The sequence below is a fragment of the Aulonocara stuartgranti genome (assembly GCF_965226115.1).
Source record: "Aulonocara stuartgranti genome assembly, chromosome: 11".
Classification (NCBI taxonomy): Eukaryota; Metazoa; Chordata; class Actinopteri; order Cichliformes; family Cichlidae; genus Aulonocara; species Aulonocara stuartgranti.
Genome location: NC_138947.1, coordinates 5,239,168 through 5,253,897, shown reverse-complemented (window position 1 = coordinate 5,253,897; position 14,730 = coordinate 5,239,168). Strand labels below are relative to the sequence as shown.

At 42.7% G+C, this 14,730-nt stretch overlaps 1 protein-coding gene across 5 annotated transcripts in view; it reads left to right on the top strand.

Moving 5' to 3' along the window:
- satb1b (SATB homeobox 1b) overlaps positions 1-14,730 on the top strand; it is a 104,523-nt gene that overhangs the window by 56,052 nt on the left and 33,741 nt on the right. For 3 of the 5 annotated variants that reach the window (XM_082550297.1, XM_082550295.1, XM_082550296.1), the window contains exons 2-5: positions 4,298-4,536; positions 7,372-7,548; positions 8,416-8,542; positions 12,770-12,893. In XM_082550297.1, the coding sequence (XP_082406423.1) occupies positions 4,323-4,536; positions 7,372-7,548; positions 8,416-8,542; positions 12,770-12,893 (642 nt within the window). In that variant the 5' untranslated portion in view covers positions 4,298-4,322. Of the gene's footprint in view, positions 1-663; positions 2,639-4,297; positions 4,537-7,371; positions 7,549-8,415; positions 8,543-12,769; positions 12,894-14,730 lie in introns of those variants that run through there. The other 2 variants (XM_082550298.1, XM_082550294.1) reach the window with 2 other exon arrangements.

The window sequence follows — 14,730 nt, the reverse complement described above, 5'->3', positions numbered from 1 at the left end:
AATACCAACAGATTAACTTGTGTGATGTTTTGGCAGTTCGGCCAGCAGGGACTGGTTTGAGAAATAATTACAAAATAATGACAATAGCTTAACATCAGCCTGTTCAGGGTTTTTGTTGACAATATCAACAGAGATTAGCTCATCTAATATTTTGGTCTAACTTGCAGTGGAGGTAAAGTTTTAGCACATATGGGAAGACTGCTGAAAGCTAAATGTTGAGAGAGGGAAATGAGAGATGTGGCAATGAAGACTGCTTTTAAAAAAAAAACTGTATTACTTGTACTATTTACAAAGCAATAAGTCAGTAATAGCCCTGAGAAATCACTAAAGCTTAATATTCAAGTTGATAAACAACCAACGTACATATTAATACAAAAATATGAGTCTAAATTGTATATTATTGCTGTAAGGGTGGAAAATGTAAATAAATATATTAATATGTAGTCAGTTTTTATTTGAAATAAAGCTATTATCTGCTTTTTAGACTTATATGTGTAATTTCTTATATTACTTTGTAGCGTATTTAGTTTTATATTTTTATTTAGTCTTTATTTAACTAGGAAAATATGACTCTTGAGATTAAAAATATCTTTTGGAAATGTGTGTCTGCCAAGATAAACATCAGCACAATCAACTGTGATCAGTAATCCACACATGGAATAGGAACATTATAGGTACTTATGTGTATGAGACAAAGCAAAATGGTTAATGTTAAAGCTCAGACTTAAGCAGGGTCAGTTATGGTCAGTCATCATATTTGCATCCTGAGGTCATTTAAAGTGGCCTTAAATATATTTGGTGTATGGTTTGGATCAAACTCCAAACAATATTTCTACTCTGCAAAAATTTATTTTTATTCCTAGTTATGAGATTATTTTGGAGTTTTAAATAAATGGGTTTTGTTTTTTGCAAACACAGCATTTGTTAAATTTTTTTCTCACTTTTACGTTTTGCTTTCAGTTTGTCTCAAAGGGCCAGACACCTTACTTATTTTGCTATTCTGACTTCATCTGGATGTAGATTAATTTGTCAAACAAAAACTATACATTTGGCCCAAAGTAAAGTCCTGAAATAAATAAATAAATAAAACACATCATAAATTAAGGTATCGCGCGCGCGTGTGTGTGTGAGCATCTGTGTGTTACTCGGTAATAAATGCAGGACCGCCTCACTCTAATCAAGCTGATTAAAAATTCCTGCGCGCACAGCCGGAAATCGCACCACCGTTCCTCCCCGTTGTGTGTGTATTAGTGAGTGTGTGTGAATGCATGTGTGTTTATGTGTGTGTGGTTTCGCTCCCGGTCCACTTTCTCCACTTTGTCTCCGCCAGGACTTTTCCTGCCTGAGATGCGGAGGAATAATCTGTTTTGATTTTAATAGGGAAGGCTGCTGGTGCTGGTGGTGTGTGAGGGGATTATTCCTCTTATTTTCTCTTATTCTCACACACTTTACACCCCATCTCCTGCGCTCTCTCTCCCACACACACACATCCCCATCCTTTCTTCTATTTTTTTACCCTATTTTTTTACCCCCTCTTACCACGCCATTTGAAATGAGGAGGAGAGAAGGAAAGCAGAGGCAGCGGCAGCACCAGCAGCGAGGAGAGGAGAGGGGGGAGTGATGAGTCAATACAACTAATAATTTAATGGGGACAGAGAGGGAGAGACGGAGTGAGAGGGGGAGAGACAGAGAGGGAGATAGAGAGAAAGAGGAGCTCCGTCCGGACGCCAATCCCCAGCCAACAGGACACCTCCTACTATTACTATCAAGGCAGCTCTCTTATGCATCCACAGCGAGCCTTATTCATCCTCGGCATCGGAAAGTAAACCGCACTTTTTGACCCCCCTCTCCTTGTTTTATTTTGCGAACCTGTTTCGACTGTCCGCATATCGTCTCCACATCGCCTCCATGGCAAGCTCACACAGTCGCTTCTTAGTATTTTTGCTCTCTCTCAGTCTGCCGGCAGTCAAATCTAGCTAAGCCGACGCTGAGCTATTTTTTCCCGTAGTCCCTCCGTGAACACACACAGCGAGGGTTTGTTAGGTCTCGGCGGCGGTTGTTGTTGTTACAACTGTGTCCGAGGTGCTTGTGGTTCATGCTGGCCGTACTGTGCGGCTGCCTGCTCGCCGTTTTGGATGTTGTGCTGCGAACTAAAGCCGAAGTCGCCTTCACTTGTAAGCGTTGCTAAATGTCGCCGGTTTTAACGCTTTCCGTTGCCGTCCTTTTTCCTCCACTTGGACGGAATTGGCTGTAACGTCAGGGCTGCACACTCCTGTCTCTCTCCGCTCCTGCCGCACACGCACAACCGCTTACCAATGTTCGCCTATCACGGTCCATCTCGACCTCGTCCTCCCTTGCACAGACCCGGGTTGTTGTTGTTTTTTCGCACCGCCTGCCAGTCCTCCGCCAAGAAGAGCAGGAGAAAGCATCTTTTTAAACACTGATTTTGGGAACCCCTCGCTGTCATGCACACGTAGAGAAATAACAAGAGAGGAACCGGGAGTTGTTTTTGGGGAGGGGGGGTTTCTTTCTTTTTTCCTTTTTCTTCTTCTATCTTTTCTACCCTGGCCAAACTTGAAGAAGAAGCGTTTTCCAGCCGGTGTTATATGCTCTCCAGTGCTGAAGTGCTGCGGTTCAGGTTGGTTTGAAGTTTTTTTCTTTTCTATTTCTTTTCTTTCTTTCTTTTTTTTTTTAAACTCAACTTCTCCTCTCTTAACTCCCACCCCCCTTTGAGCAGGGGCGTCCAGGATTTTTGTAAATGGGGTGGCCCAGAACAAAGCAAGGGGGGCCTTGTAGAAAGCAGTGTTTGATGAATTGATTGTGACTTGTTTTGTATTAAGAAACTCTTTTACAAAGTGGTTAAACTCTTTATTTAAGTCAAAGTCTACAAGTACTAAAACTTTAGCAGTACTTTTAGGTACTTACAGTTAAAATATTGATGATGCAGAAAAATATACATCATCTTATCATATTTGCTGATTCAATAGTGTACATAGCACTTTATTTTGCATCAAAAGACTAATTTAATCATTTTCTATATTGTTGGGTAGCTTTATTTATAATATTACAATTTTTTTATTGGATTTAAAAAAAATTGAATAATAATAAGTGGTAAAAACTTCAAAGAGTTTTTGTGTTTTAAGGTCATATAAAAATCCTGACCTGGATCCAGACTGTATCCGGGTCTGGATTCCTTTGGCTCCCTCTCTGTGGGGAATTAGTTGCTTCATTGGATGTTATGAATCGAGGAGTTCATGATCTTTTGAGTGGGGGTGGATGATTTTGCCCTTTTCACTCTTTGACAACAGCATTCCAGTTCAGTCCACCGGCACCCACTAACCACCACGAATAATTATTTTTCTGTTGTGACCTAATATTATTCATATTACTATTATTATTGATCAGATTTTCAAAGTTTGCCCGAGCACTTCAAATGATGTAGGAAGCTGTGTGTGTGTTTGTGTGTGTAAGCACACCTGTGGGTAAAGCAGCCATCCTCCATCTTTCCTTTTTGTCTCTTCCTCCCTTTTCTTTCCCACTTTAGATGACTACCCTCATGAGTCAGCTACTGCCTGTTTTGGAGTTTCCTCAAGCTGCTTTCTCCCCCCCACATCCTAAAGTTGTAAACTCATTGCTCGCCACGGGTGTTTCGCTGCACTTGCAGAATCTAAAAATAAAGTTCACACCTGTAAAAGCTTGTAACTGATTTTGTTTGTCTGTCACAACAAAATGACGGTGCGGCCTTTTGCCTTCTTTCTTTTTTTCTCCAAGCTGCGTCACGAATGGTAAGCCACACAAAGTGACTCACAAACTGAATTACGTTAGTTTCCCCTTCCGTGCGTGCTCCGCAGCACAACCTTGTTCCTTGAACTGTACTGTATTTATTGAAGTGGAATCTCCCAGCAAATTAATGTATTTGCTCTAAAACCTCGGCCTGTTTGCCTCCGCTCGCATGGGAATTTCTAGCGGGACACCCATACATAATACATGCGTTAAAAAATGGGAACATTACAGCAGCAAGATGACATCACCGCGGCCCGAGTCATCATAACCGAGGCGAATTGACAGTTACTGCCGTAATGGGTCCGTTTTCAGAGGTCTCAATTACTTAAAGGACTTTTTTTTGCTCTATAAAAATGTCCCTTCACATCTTCACATGTCAGTGATATCAACACAAAAGATTTTGCGTTCATTGCCCCTTTTGTATCACATGGCAACTCTTCATTCTCCTGCTTCTTTTATGCCACACACATATCTCCCCTGGCAGCTGATTACATGCTGTTTCTGCCTCCCCCAGGTGATAGTGAGCTGAGGTGCTGAGAATGATGGAACATCTCAGCGAGACGTGTTTGGGCAAGGAGAACTCAGAGCTGGTCAACAGCATGGCAGACGCCAAGGCCCCGCCGGCCAAGCTGCCCCGGCTGGAGCAGAACGGCAGCCCCCTGGGACGGGCCAGGCTGGGAAGCACCGGGACCAAACTCGGAGGGGTCCCGTACAAACCCACCAGCCACCTGCTGAAGACCTGCCATAAGAAAGGTAAGAAAGACCGAAACGGATCAAAAGGAATTTATTGAGAATAATTGTAAACATATAATTGTATTCTTTTTTGTTTTTTGGAGTGTTTATTGGCAAAAATAATCAATTTGAAGACTTCCCTCTGGGTCCTGGGAAATTGTGTGGCGCTTTGTGCGTTAATCACACAGGTGAAAATTAATCGCAAATCAAGTGATCAAGCACATATCCCAAATATGTGCGTCTAAAATTAGAATAGTTTCTGCTTTTATTTCTTTTATATGACAGAAAACTGAATATTTTAGGGGGGTTAAGTGTTGGTAGGAAAAACAAATGATCGGAAAATGTTTTCACTGCTTTTTTCTTTTAAGAAAAAAACTTTTTGTTATTTTACAGACAAAATTATTTTAAATTCAAAATAACCATTTACTTTCAGGCCTTATTTTTTGACATCTTTTATAGTTGTCCTTTATACACAACAAGATAATCTTGAAGGTGTTAAATGTTAGCCGCAGTGCCAGCCTGTATCAGCCGCATGCAATACAAATAAAGTATACGCAGCTCTGCGTGTATTTGTAATGACTGAGAGGAAACATAACCAATGTAAAAAGAGGAAAGTAATTTAAATGCAGTTTAAATAGGCCCCCTCCCACACACACACACAGCACCTTCCACCCACCACCACCCCTGCATGCTCTCCAAAACTCTTAAACCTTTTTACAATGCTTCTTTAGTCATCTCAGTACACACACACACACACACACACACACACACACACACACACACACACACACACACACACACACACACACTCCCACTTATTTGCCCAGACAATAGCTAATAGAAAAGCACTGTGAGAATTATTCCTGTGCCGTGCTGCATAGCGCTGTGTCACTGCTGCTCTCTCCAACCCCGGCACTCCTGCTCTGACATTTGTTTATTAAGGGAAAGTTTCAGTCCTTTAAGAGCCATTGCTGCTTAAAGGGAGCCTTTACTTTGAGATTATGACATAGCTTTTTAATATAACCAGTGTCATCTTGTGAAAAACACGCCAGGCAAAGCCATCCAATATGTGAACCTTCATTTTATGATTATGTTTCTTTCTTTTTTTTCGAGTTTGAAATCCTGCAGGTTTGGAGTTGTAATAGCACTTGGCTGCGAGGGCTCAAATGTTTGTTTGTTTGGCTGGTTTGGTTTTCTTTGGCCAACAGGGACTAAGGAAGTCTTGGAATGTAGCTGCGAGAGTGTCCTCGGATGGGCCATTTCTCTTATTCGCTGCTTTTTATCTACGTGTTGCACACCAGCTGAGAGAGCCTAATTTCTCACCTTCATCATCTCTGCTTCTCTTGGCCTCCTACAACGTTTGCTCCTCCAAGCATCCTCTTTGCCCTCCCCTCCTCTTCTTTTTCCTCTCATCCTTTTTTTTTTGTCAAATTTTAGAAAAGAGCGAAGCAGCCGAGAGAGGCGGCTGGTCAGCCACGGAGGCTTCGCAGAGGGCCCACAGTGGGCATTGTGTCCGAGCCCGAAACACTATTTACCGCAGCCCTCTCTGGGCTCCCTGGAAACAAAGCCAGTATTGATCCCCCAAATGAACCTGCACAGCAGTCTTTATTGTTAGATCTTTATCTATTAAAATCAGGGGAGGAGAAAAGCAGCTCTTTCAGCACATTCTTTTGCATCTGTTGGCTTATTGATTGTTTTGCCAGAGCTGTGTGCATCTTCTGGAATGCTTGGGATTAGAAAATATGGCAATGTTTATCATTTCTATCTGCACTTACAGCGTATGTAAAGAAACGTTCCCAGGTGGCAGCAGGTAGAGCAGAGACCTACTGAAAAAGTGGGGAAACAGGGCAACATTTACAAAGTACAGTAAGCAAAAGATTACCTCCAGTCAGTACTTTGACATAATTTTGACTTTCTGTTTTTATTCAGACTAAAACTTCAAAAGGCCAAGCCGCCCCTGTGCCCTCAAAGTCTAAATTTCACGCCTGTTATTTTAGCCAAAATGGCATATTGGATGATATTTGCACAGTTGGTCCCTTGAACATTTGACAGTCTTTGGACAAGGATTGTTCATTCCACCTAACAGCAGAGCCACTGTTGACACAGACTCGTGAACCTCAGGGCGCAGAGGTGGCTCGGGATTTGTAGCGCTGCATCATGGGAAGATGATTTTGGGTTGGCAGTCAAGGGGAAAAAGGCTAATGTGATCCCAGCACCTTGACAGTGAATAAACTGTGTATTGTGCCAAAAAGAGAGACGAGACTTTCTGTTTTTTGCGGCATGTTTGTTCACACGCGGTTAAGGTTATCATTCTGTCTAATATACAGTATATTTTTGTTTGTCACAAGCAATACCAATCAGTGCAGGCCATAGTGCAACACCTCTGCAATATTATGTCATCATCTTAAAGCTTTAGGCAACATGAAGGAATGCTACAACATTTAAAATTAATCTTAAAATGGGAATTTGGAGCAAAAAGCATCAGGGGGGAGATGATGGAAATGGAAAAAAAAGAAAGAAAAAAGAGGGCAATTTCTTAAAAGACGAAGCAAATTCTGTGTCTAAAATTATGCACCCAAGTAATATTTGATCCCTCAAGCTGATCATAGAGTTTGGCAATGGGACAAAGAGGTGAAGGTGTTGAAGGAAATTGCCCTATAAAAGATGAAATATGCCTTTGTGGTCCAAACTTGTGTTCAGAGCTTAAACCTGGATGTTCACTTCTAATCCCTCGACAGCCAACCTCAGTGTAACTTAATCATCTGCACTAAATTTTAATCCCATTCCTCTGCAAACAGAGGACTGAAGGTCAGAGTTTTGGATGTGAAGAAATGGCTTGTGTCTCTTTGTCTGCAGGCAACATGCTGCCTGTGTTCTGTGTGGTCGAGCACTACGAGAATCCCATGGATTTTGACAGCAAGGAGGAGCACGCTGAATTTGTCCTGGTGCGCAAGGACATGCTCTTCAACCAGCTCATCGAGATGGCCCTGCTGTCACTGGGCTACTCCCACAGCTCAGCAGCCCAGGCCAAAGGTAACCCCCTCACCCACTCTCATCATTGTCATCTCTTTCTTCTCTGATCTGACGCTCTTCTTTTATGCTTATCAGCGTCTTTTCTACAGCATTTTCAGACATGCTGGTGCTTGTGCACACACACACTCACTCAAACCTACAGACACACATACACTCTGTGACCATAATAGCTTACCGCCAGCAGATCTGAAGCCACAGTAACACAACCTGACACTGATCCCAGAAAGTCTCCCAGGGGTCATACGCTGCATATTCCCACACAGAGGTATCCTCGCACTCTCACAGAGGCTAGCTGCACAGTAAAATGTTTACATGCACATTCACTTGAGTGCTCATATTGTATATATTTATATACATATACCCTCGGTGACAGTGGGTGGGAGGGGCAGGTGGAGGAAAGGGTCTGCTAATTGCACTTGAGCACACGTAGGCTGAGTGCGGCTGTTTCAAGGTGCCTCGATGCATGCTCTTTTATTATAGGCTGTCCATCACGCTGCACATACATACACATCCTAGGCCACCTTTCTCATGAGCAGTCTTCCATCTCTCTTTCTGCTGTGCGGGCTGCCACTGTTTTAAAAGCACTCTCAGGAAAAATTCCTGCGTGGTTGTTGCGATTTCAGTGAAAATTAAGGAAATAAAGAGCATTTATGGCACCGGAATGCTCCTGGGGGTATCTATGCGTGGCTTCGTTCCTACCGTACATGTTTACGGCTTTGAAATGAACAGTGAAAGCGAGCTTTGTGCTGATTTATTTGCTTCTGTGTCCATTGTTGTGCTTTTGTTTCCAAATCTGTGATTTTTTTTCATGCGTTTCCACATTTTGTCCATATTTATGTGTGCCTGCATGTGTTTTGCATCATCCAGGTATGATTCAGGTGGGGAAGTGGAACCCCGTCCCACTGTCATATGTGACAGACGCACCAGACGCCACAGTGGCAGACATGCTGCAGGACGTCTACCACGTGGTCACACTTAAGATCCAGCTGCACAGGTAAGCAACCAATCCACAAGTTTGGGCACATGTGCACTGGAATATTTACAGTTGCACCAGCCCAGAATGTGTGCACATGTTCATACATATTCTTACCTGAGTGCTAACCACAAAACTGTGTTTGAAGAGAACAGTTAGTCATGATCACATTAGCATTTTCCCCCCTCTGATCTGTTGCGCTGTTTATCCATCTAGATAATTTCGATGTGAGTTTCAGCGTTTTGAAGATATATTGGTTGTAGAAATGTCTGCCTTCTCATTGGTATAATGGAAATAAATGACACATATCTTGTGGTGCAAAAATGCCAAGACAATACATAATTAAACAAAACTCAGCAGCAATATGTATTTCTGGAAATCATAACCTGGTTGCTCAAAACAGTCCACCAACCTAGCTGTGAGTAGTTTCGTGTAGGAACTATTTTCTTTTTGCTGTCTACATCCGCCACGCAAAAGATTGGTGCAGCTAGCAAACAGTACAACTCAGGCAAAGGAGATACCGTCAGTGTTTATCACACTGTTTATTACATGTGCTGGTGGTGTTTTTGTCACTAGCATAAGCCTTTTGTGTCCCTTTTAGAGAGTGACACAGTGAACGGCTGAAGTTAAAAGTGTTTGGGGGGGTTTTCTGGAAAGAGAGATGGTCAACTTTTCAAATGTGTCACAAGTCCTTCAAGTAAGCAACTTGGCAGCCATCTTGAAACACATGCGGGCACTCACTTGGGTGGTTATTTTGAAGCATTTTTGTAAATAAGCGTGATTTTCAAGACTTAAAATCAGCAGTTTCTTTCAATTACTTTTTTCTTGACTTTGTCCTAAATTAAGGCTTTTAAAAAGCTTTGTTTTTACCTTAAAAGCTCTGCTACTACTAGCTTCTTTGCTGTTGTGTGAATTGACCATGATTCAAACGGGACATCAGCTGACATCTCCCAAACTGGACAGTTCACACCAAAATCTGTTAGATAAATACCACAGCAGGCCAAATTTAAAATACATAAATTAGACCTTTTTTTAATGAACTGTGTAATCTCAATCTCAACCTCTCAATCTCTGCTTCTAGCAATAACACATATAGCATGTGCCAGTTTACGTGTTTAATACCGAGAAAAACATTATTACTCAGACTGGCCGTTTCCAGGAAGTGGGAAAAACCCATTCATAAACCAAAAAAAACCACTGATTAATTGATCAGAACACAGATTCCGGAGAATTCGAACTCTTGGTAACAATCTAGCTTATCCATAGCTGAGAAGTGATTCTATGAAATTAACCGCTGAGTGATTTTTAACATGTTGCAGTGGAAACGTGAAATATGATAAGTAAATAACCGTTTTTAAACCAAGCTCTGCTTCAGCTCCAAAAAAACCAAATAAACGAATGTGGTCGGTGACTGCGTGGCTAAAAATGACTCACCTGAAATAGTTCCATAAATAAACCTGGCTGCCGCGGATATTTTAGGCAAAATATATTTCTTTTGAGTCTACATTGTGAATGATGAAGATGAAACCTTTACTATACTGAATACTGCTAGCTTTCTCCTGTCATTGCTCACCATATTGTATGCTAAATTATTCTCTGTAGGTGTGAGGCTTTGTCATATTTATACACACGGCAAGAGCATACAAGCATTTATAGACATGGACACAAACAGGCTCATATGCACTCATGGACACACACACACATGCGCGCGCACACAAACAGCCGACTGGCTCTGGTGTGGAGGCTTGTGCCAGCTGCACGCTAACCCAGTGTTCTGCAACCCTCTGGAGAGCTGTTTCTACTCTTTTTCTACCTCGCTCTGCCTCTTCCTTTTCTCTTCCCTCTCCTTCTGTTTCCCCCGCCACCAACACCATCACCACCCACCTCCACCAATGAAGCACTCACACACACGCACACACACACAGGCACGGCGACTGATGTGAACACGTCCACCAGCCAGACTACAGAAGGTTGTGTTTATTTCCGGCTTGCTAGCCCCTGAATGCATGGATAGCTGTCTTTCTCCGCTGCCCCCCTCGCTCTCTCTCTCTCTGCCTGTCTCTCTCTCCCACTCTCCCTCCTCTTGTTCACTTCCGTCTCCCCAGAGGCTTTCTAGCTGCTGGAGCAGTTTAAGGTGTTCTGGAAAATCCATTGTTTGTGTGTTAGAGTGTGCATGTGTATGTTTTCTTAGTAGCAGATGTGGTGTGCATCCCTTTTCTGTTCTCCTCGCTCATAACATTTCCAACACACCGGCTGACAGATTTATGGACAGGCACACACACACACAGCATCTCATGCGCCCTCATCGCTCTCTTATTCACGTCTCTAGCCAGGTTTAACGTGAAGTAATTCAGCGGTAAGTGTAATGCGAAACACACACAAAGTCACGGGAGCCCAGTTGAGTTATTCTCTGCTTCCACCCACCACGTAAATATATTTTACGTTTTCAAAACCCAGAATTCAGTCGATGTCTCTGCAGCTCGCGATTGCAGCACAGGCGAACAGCAAAGACAGTCTGTTTGATATACAGCTTCATTTTGATTACGCCGTATATACGCAATTGTCAATATTGTTATTGGTTTGTATTTGTTTTTCCCCTTTTTCTTACCCACGCCGCCAAACTCTTAAAGCCCCCCCGCCCCGACTGCAGCAGAAATCTCGCCAGTAACACCTTAAATTGTTTCGCCGAGCACAACAAGCCAGGAAGGTAGAAGTAACACGAAATAATAGTCGCCACATGCAGCTGATGTATAATTCATGCATCAATCCAGCAGATGTGTTGTATAAAGTAATTAACTAATCAGAACAATCAGGAGAGAGAGAAAAAGAGAGAGAGAGAGAATATGAAAGAGGGAGAGAGATCGAGGCAGGCAGATACAGAGAGAGAGAGAGAGAGAGACAGAGCAATCTCCAGATGCATCTGCTTGATGCGCCAAATGAAATCTGTCTGTCTTGGAGGGGCGCTTGCAGCAGGAAAAACGAGCAGGGACCCGTGTGCATTCAGCTCGCTTTCTCTCTGGTTTCCTCTCTGTCTTTGCTGCTCTGCCTATTTGATGCAAACCAGCCAATTTATCCACGTATGCATGTATATGTTCCTCAACCAGGGTCAGGCGAAATGCTGCAAACTGTGTTTGACACCTTTGTTTTTAGGGAAAGTGATTTGCTTCCAGAATTTTCAGCTCAGCACTTGATTAGTGGGGAAATGATCAGTCGAGTTGACTGACAGAAAATTAATCAGGAGTAATGATGATAATCGAAAAAGGTTCAAGCGTCTCGTGGCTGAGGATTTGGTGCGTTTCTCTTGTTTTTAGAAAATAGAACATAACAATTTTAACATGCGATTTCAAGACATTTTGTTATGTTTTCTGACATGTGTAGGCTAAATCGAATAGCAAAAGTATTGAAATTATGCTACAATAAAATATCCACTCGCTGCAGGTGATAATGTCCACAGCTTTTACAAATATTAGGCAGTTTTAGGAGTAGACTGAAGAAAACACCTATCTCGACTCTTAAATTTTTCTTATGCTTTTATGTTGTACACGCTGGATACTGTGCACTTATCATTTTCAGTGGGGTAGAATTGTATACTCACTAGATATGTCATTTACAACATTTCACTACAGTTGTCTGCGTTTTGTATTAGTACACAATAGTAATTTCTTCGAATGAAAATTTCACACAAAACAATGCCAACACGTTCAGTGTGTGGAAAAAAGTAGGAAAAAAGCTTCTACTCTTAGCTAGCCAGTATTAACATCACGACACCTGCTGACCCTTTCCAAAAGCTGCAGATTGTTTGGTTTTCCCTCCGTCTGGCAACCTCTAAGAGTAAGATGTGGACAGTGTTTCACACCCAGCTTTTTGACTGTTACACTTGAAATATCAAATGTAAATGTGAAAATATGTGATTTAAGATGCAGCGAGATTTTTAAGGTCTATGATGTTGGATTGAAGTTGCACAAAAATACCTCTATAGTTCAATGTGTAATACACATGTGTAATGTCTATACTCAGTTGCAAGATTGTGAATTTTAGCATTTCATTGAAGATCCCATCAAAGCTGCTGCCTTCCTGTCTCAGTCTCCGTTCCATCTGAATTTGTTTTCATGCTCTACTCTTTCCCCCCTTCTCCTTTCTATCCCTGTCTGTCCTTTCCTCACACTCATTCCTTTCTTCTTCTCCCCATCCTTATCCTCCCTGTCACCCTCCACCCCAAATCCCTGTGTGTCTCCTCTCTCTTCACAGTTGTCCTAAGCTGGAGGACCTGCCGCCCGAGCAATGGAGCCACTCTACAGTAAGAAACGCCCTCAAGGAGTTACTCAAAGACATGAATCAGAGCTCTCTGGCTAAAGAATGTCCTTTATCACAGGTGCTGAAGACCAAACTGCTTATTCCAACAAAAAAGACAAAAAACAAAACAAAAAGCCCAACCCTACACCCTTCTATCATACCGCACAACTAAACAAACACCACTGTGTCCATCACCTCCGTGTTTTATCTTTAACTTATCAAATGCCGTGAGTTTGATCACATGGGAAAGAGAATCAGCATAGAATCCAAATCAATGGCTATTGTTATTTGTTTGCCTCTTGATTTTTTTTTTGTTTGTTTCTTTTACCACCCACGACACACACACACACACACAGGCTCGTATGTACCAGCAGCCAAAAAGCAGAGGTGTTGTTGAACGTATGGTTATTGTGAGATAAATACTGGCCCGGGCCCAGAACGATCTGGATGCTTTTTGTTCTTTTCTCATTTGATTCACTCTCAACATTTCAGGCTGGAGGTATGTTTAGGTTTTATATTCTGTGTCTTTCTTTTCCTCTTTTTTTTTTTTTTTTTGTCGGCTGGGAGGTTGGATAGAAAGCACTAGTGCAGATATTGTATTAACAGGCGGTGTAGTCAGTATATCACAGAGGCAGCTCTGGAGTGAATGGAATGAAATGGCAGTATATCTCTCACAGGGGCCAATAATGTGCGTGTGTGAGGGAGTTACAGCACAAGGAGATATGTGTGCACCTGTGTGTATTTGCTTGTATATCAATGTGCAGAGCGCATATGCGAAATTGCTATTTGCGTTTTGCATGCGTGTGTGTATTCACATCGGAGCGTGTGCGTAGGTGCCTTCAGTATGAAGCCAGCTCTCCTCCTAGGCCACCGTATGGTCACCTGGAGACCCTCATTTGCGTTGTGTGCGAACGCGTGCGAGTGAGCTGCTGCTCTCGGTGTGTGTTCGTGCGTGTGTGTGTGTCTGTTTAGCCGGGCATGAGCAGTGCGCTGATGATGTAAAGAGTCCCTGGGTGGCGTTCAGGCGGAGCCCAGCCCGGTCTGGTAATCACCCTGTTTACGGTCCATATGTGAAGACGGCTCAGAAGAGAGCACACGCTAGCTCAGAGGATTTACCACACAAGCACACACACTCCTGCTCAGACACATTTTTGCTATATTGACATACACACCAGTCTCAAATTAAACTGAAGATTGTTTTTGGTTTGCAGAGAGGACGAGCTGCAGACCTGAAATTATCTGATCTTTTTTTCTTTGTGAATATCTTATGTATTTTACAAGCCAGTCTGGATTTCAGCGGCAACATTTAAATGGCAGCGTCCTTTGTAGATTTATGGCAGCTACAGTCAAAATGTAAGGCAGCGAGCTTAAAAAGAATAATCCAGTTTTTAAGTTTTCGTGTAACTTGGCAGCTTTGCCGTGTTGCTGCTTGATAATCTGATGATCTCCTCGCATGTATCTCTATCTGCCTCACTGAAACATGGCTGCCACGATGGTGTTTGACATCTGTTACTCTGTGGGGTTGCATGTGGCCAGTTACACCCATGGAGCGGCAGTTTGCTCCTCCTAAACCCGATTGGTTTACGACCGTGGTCATCCGCACGTTGCTTCGATACACGGACTCCCTGCCTTGCGAGCGGTGATGTCACCGCCTGTGTGCAGTCTCATGAGAAGGTGAGAAGCCAGGAAGCATTTGGCCCACCCGCTGAGATTTCTGAGTTGACAGAAAAAAAAAGGAGAGAGAAATGAGTGGGAGGAGAAAGGGGCGTTGCAGGAGGGAGCAGAAGATTGGCACCTTTTTAGGATTAGTGTTTCCTTGATATTCTTCTGCGTAATCCCAGACCGAAAAGAGAGGTTAACAGATGAGAGAATCGCAGCGAGTGAGTGAAAGAGAATTAGCCCACCTCTGAACAGGG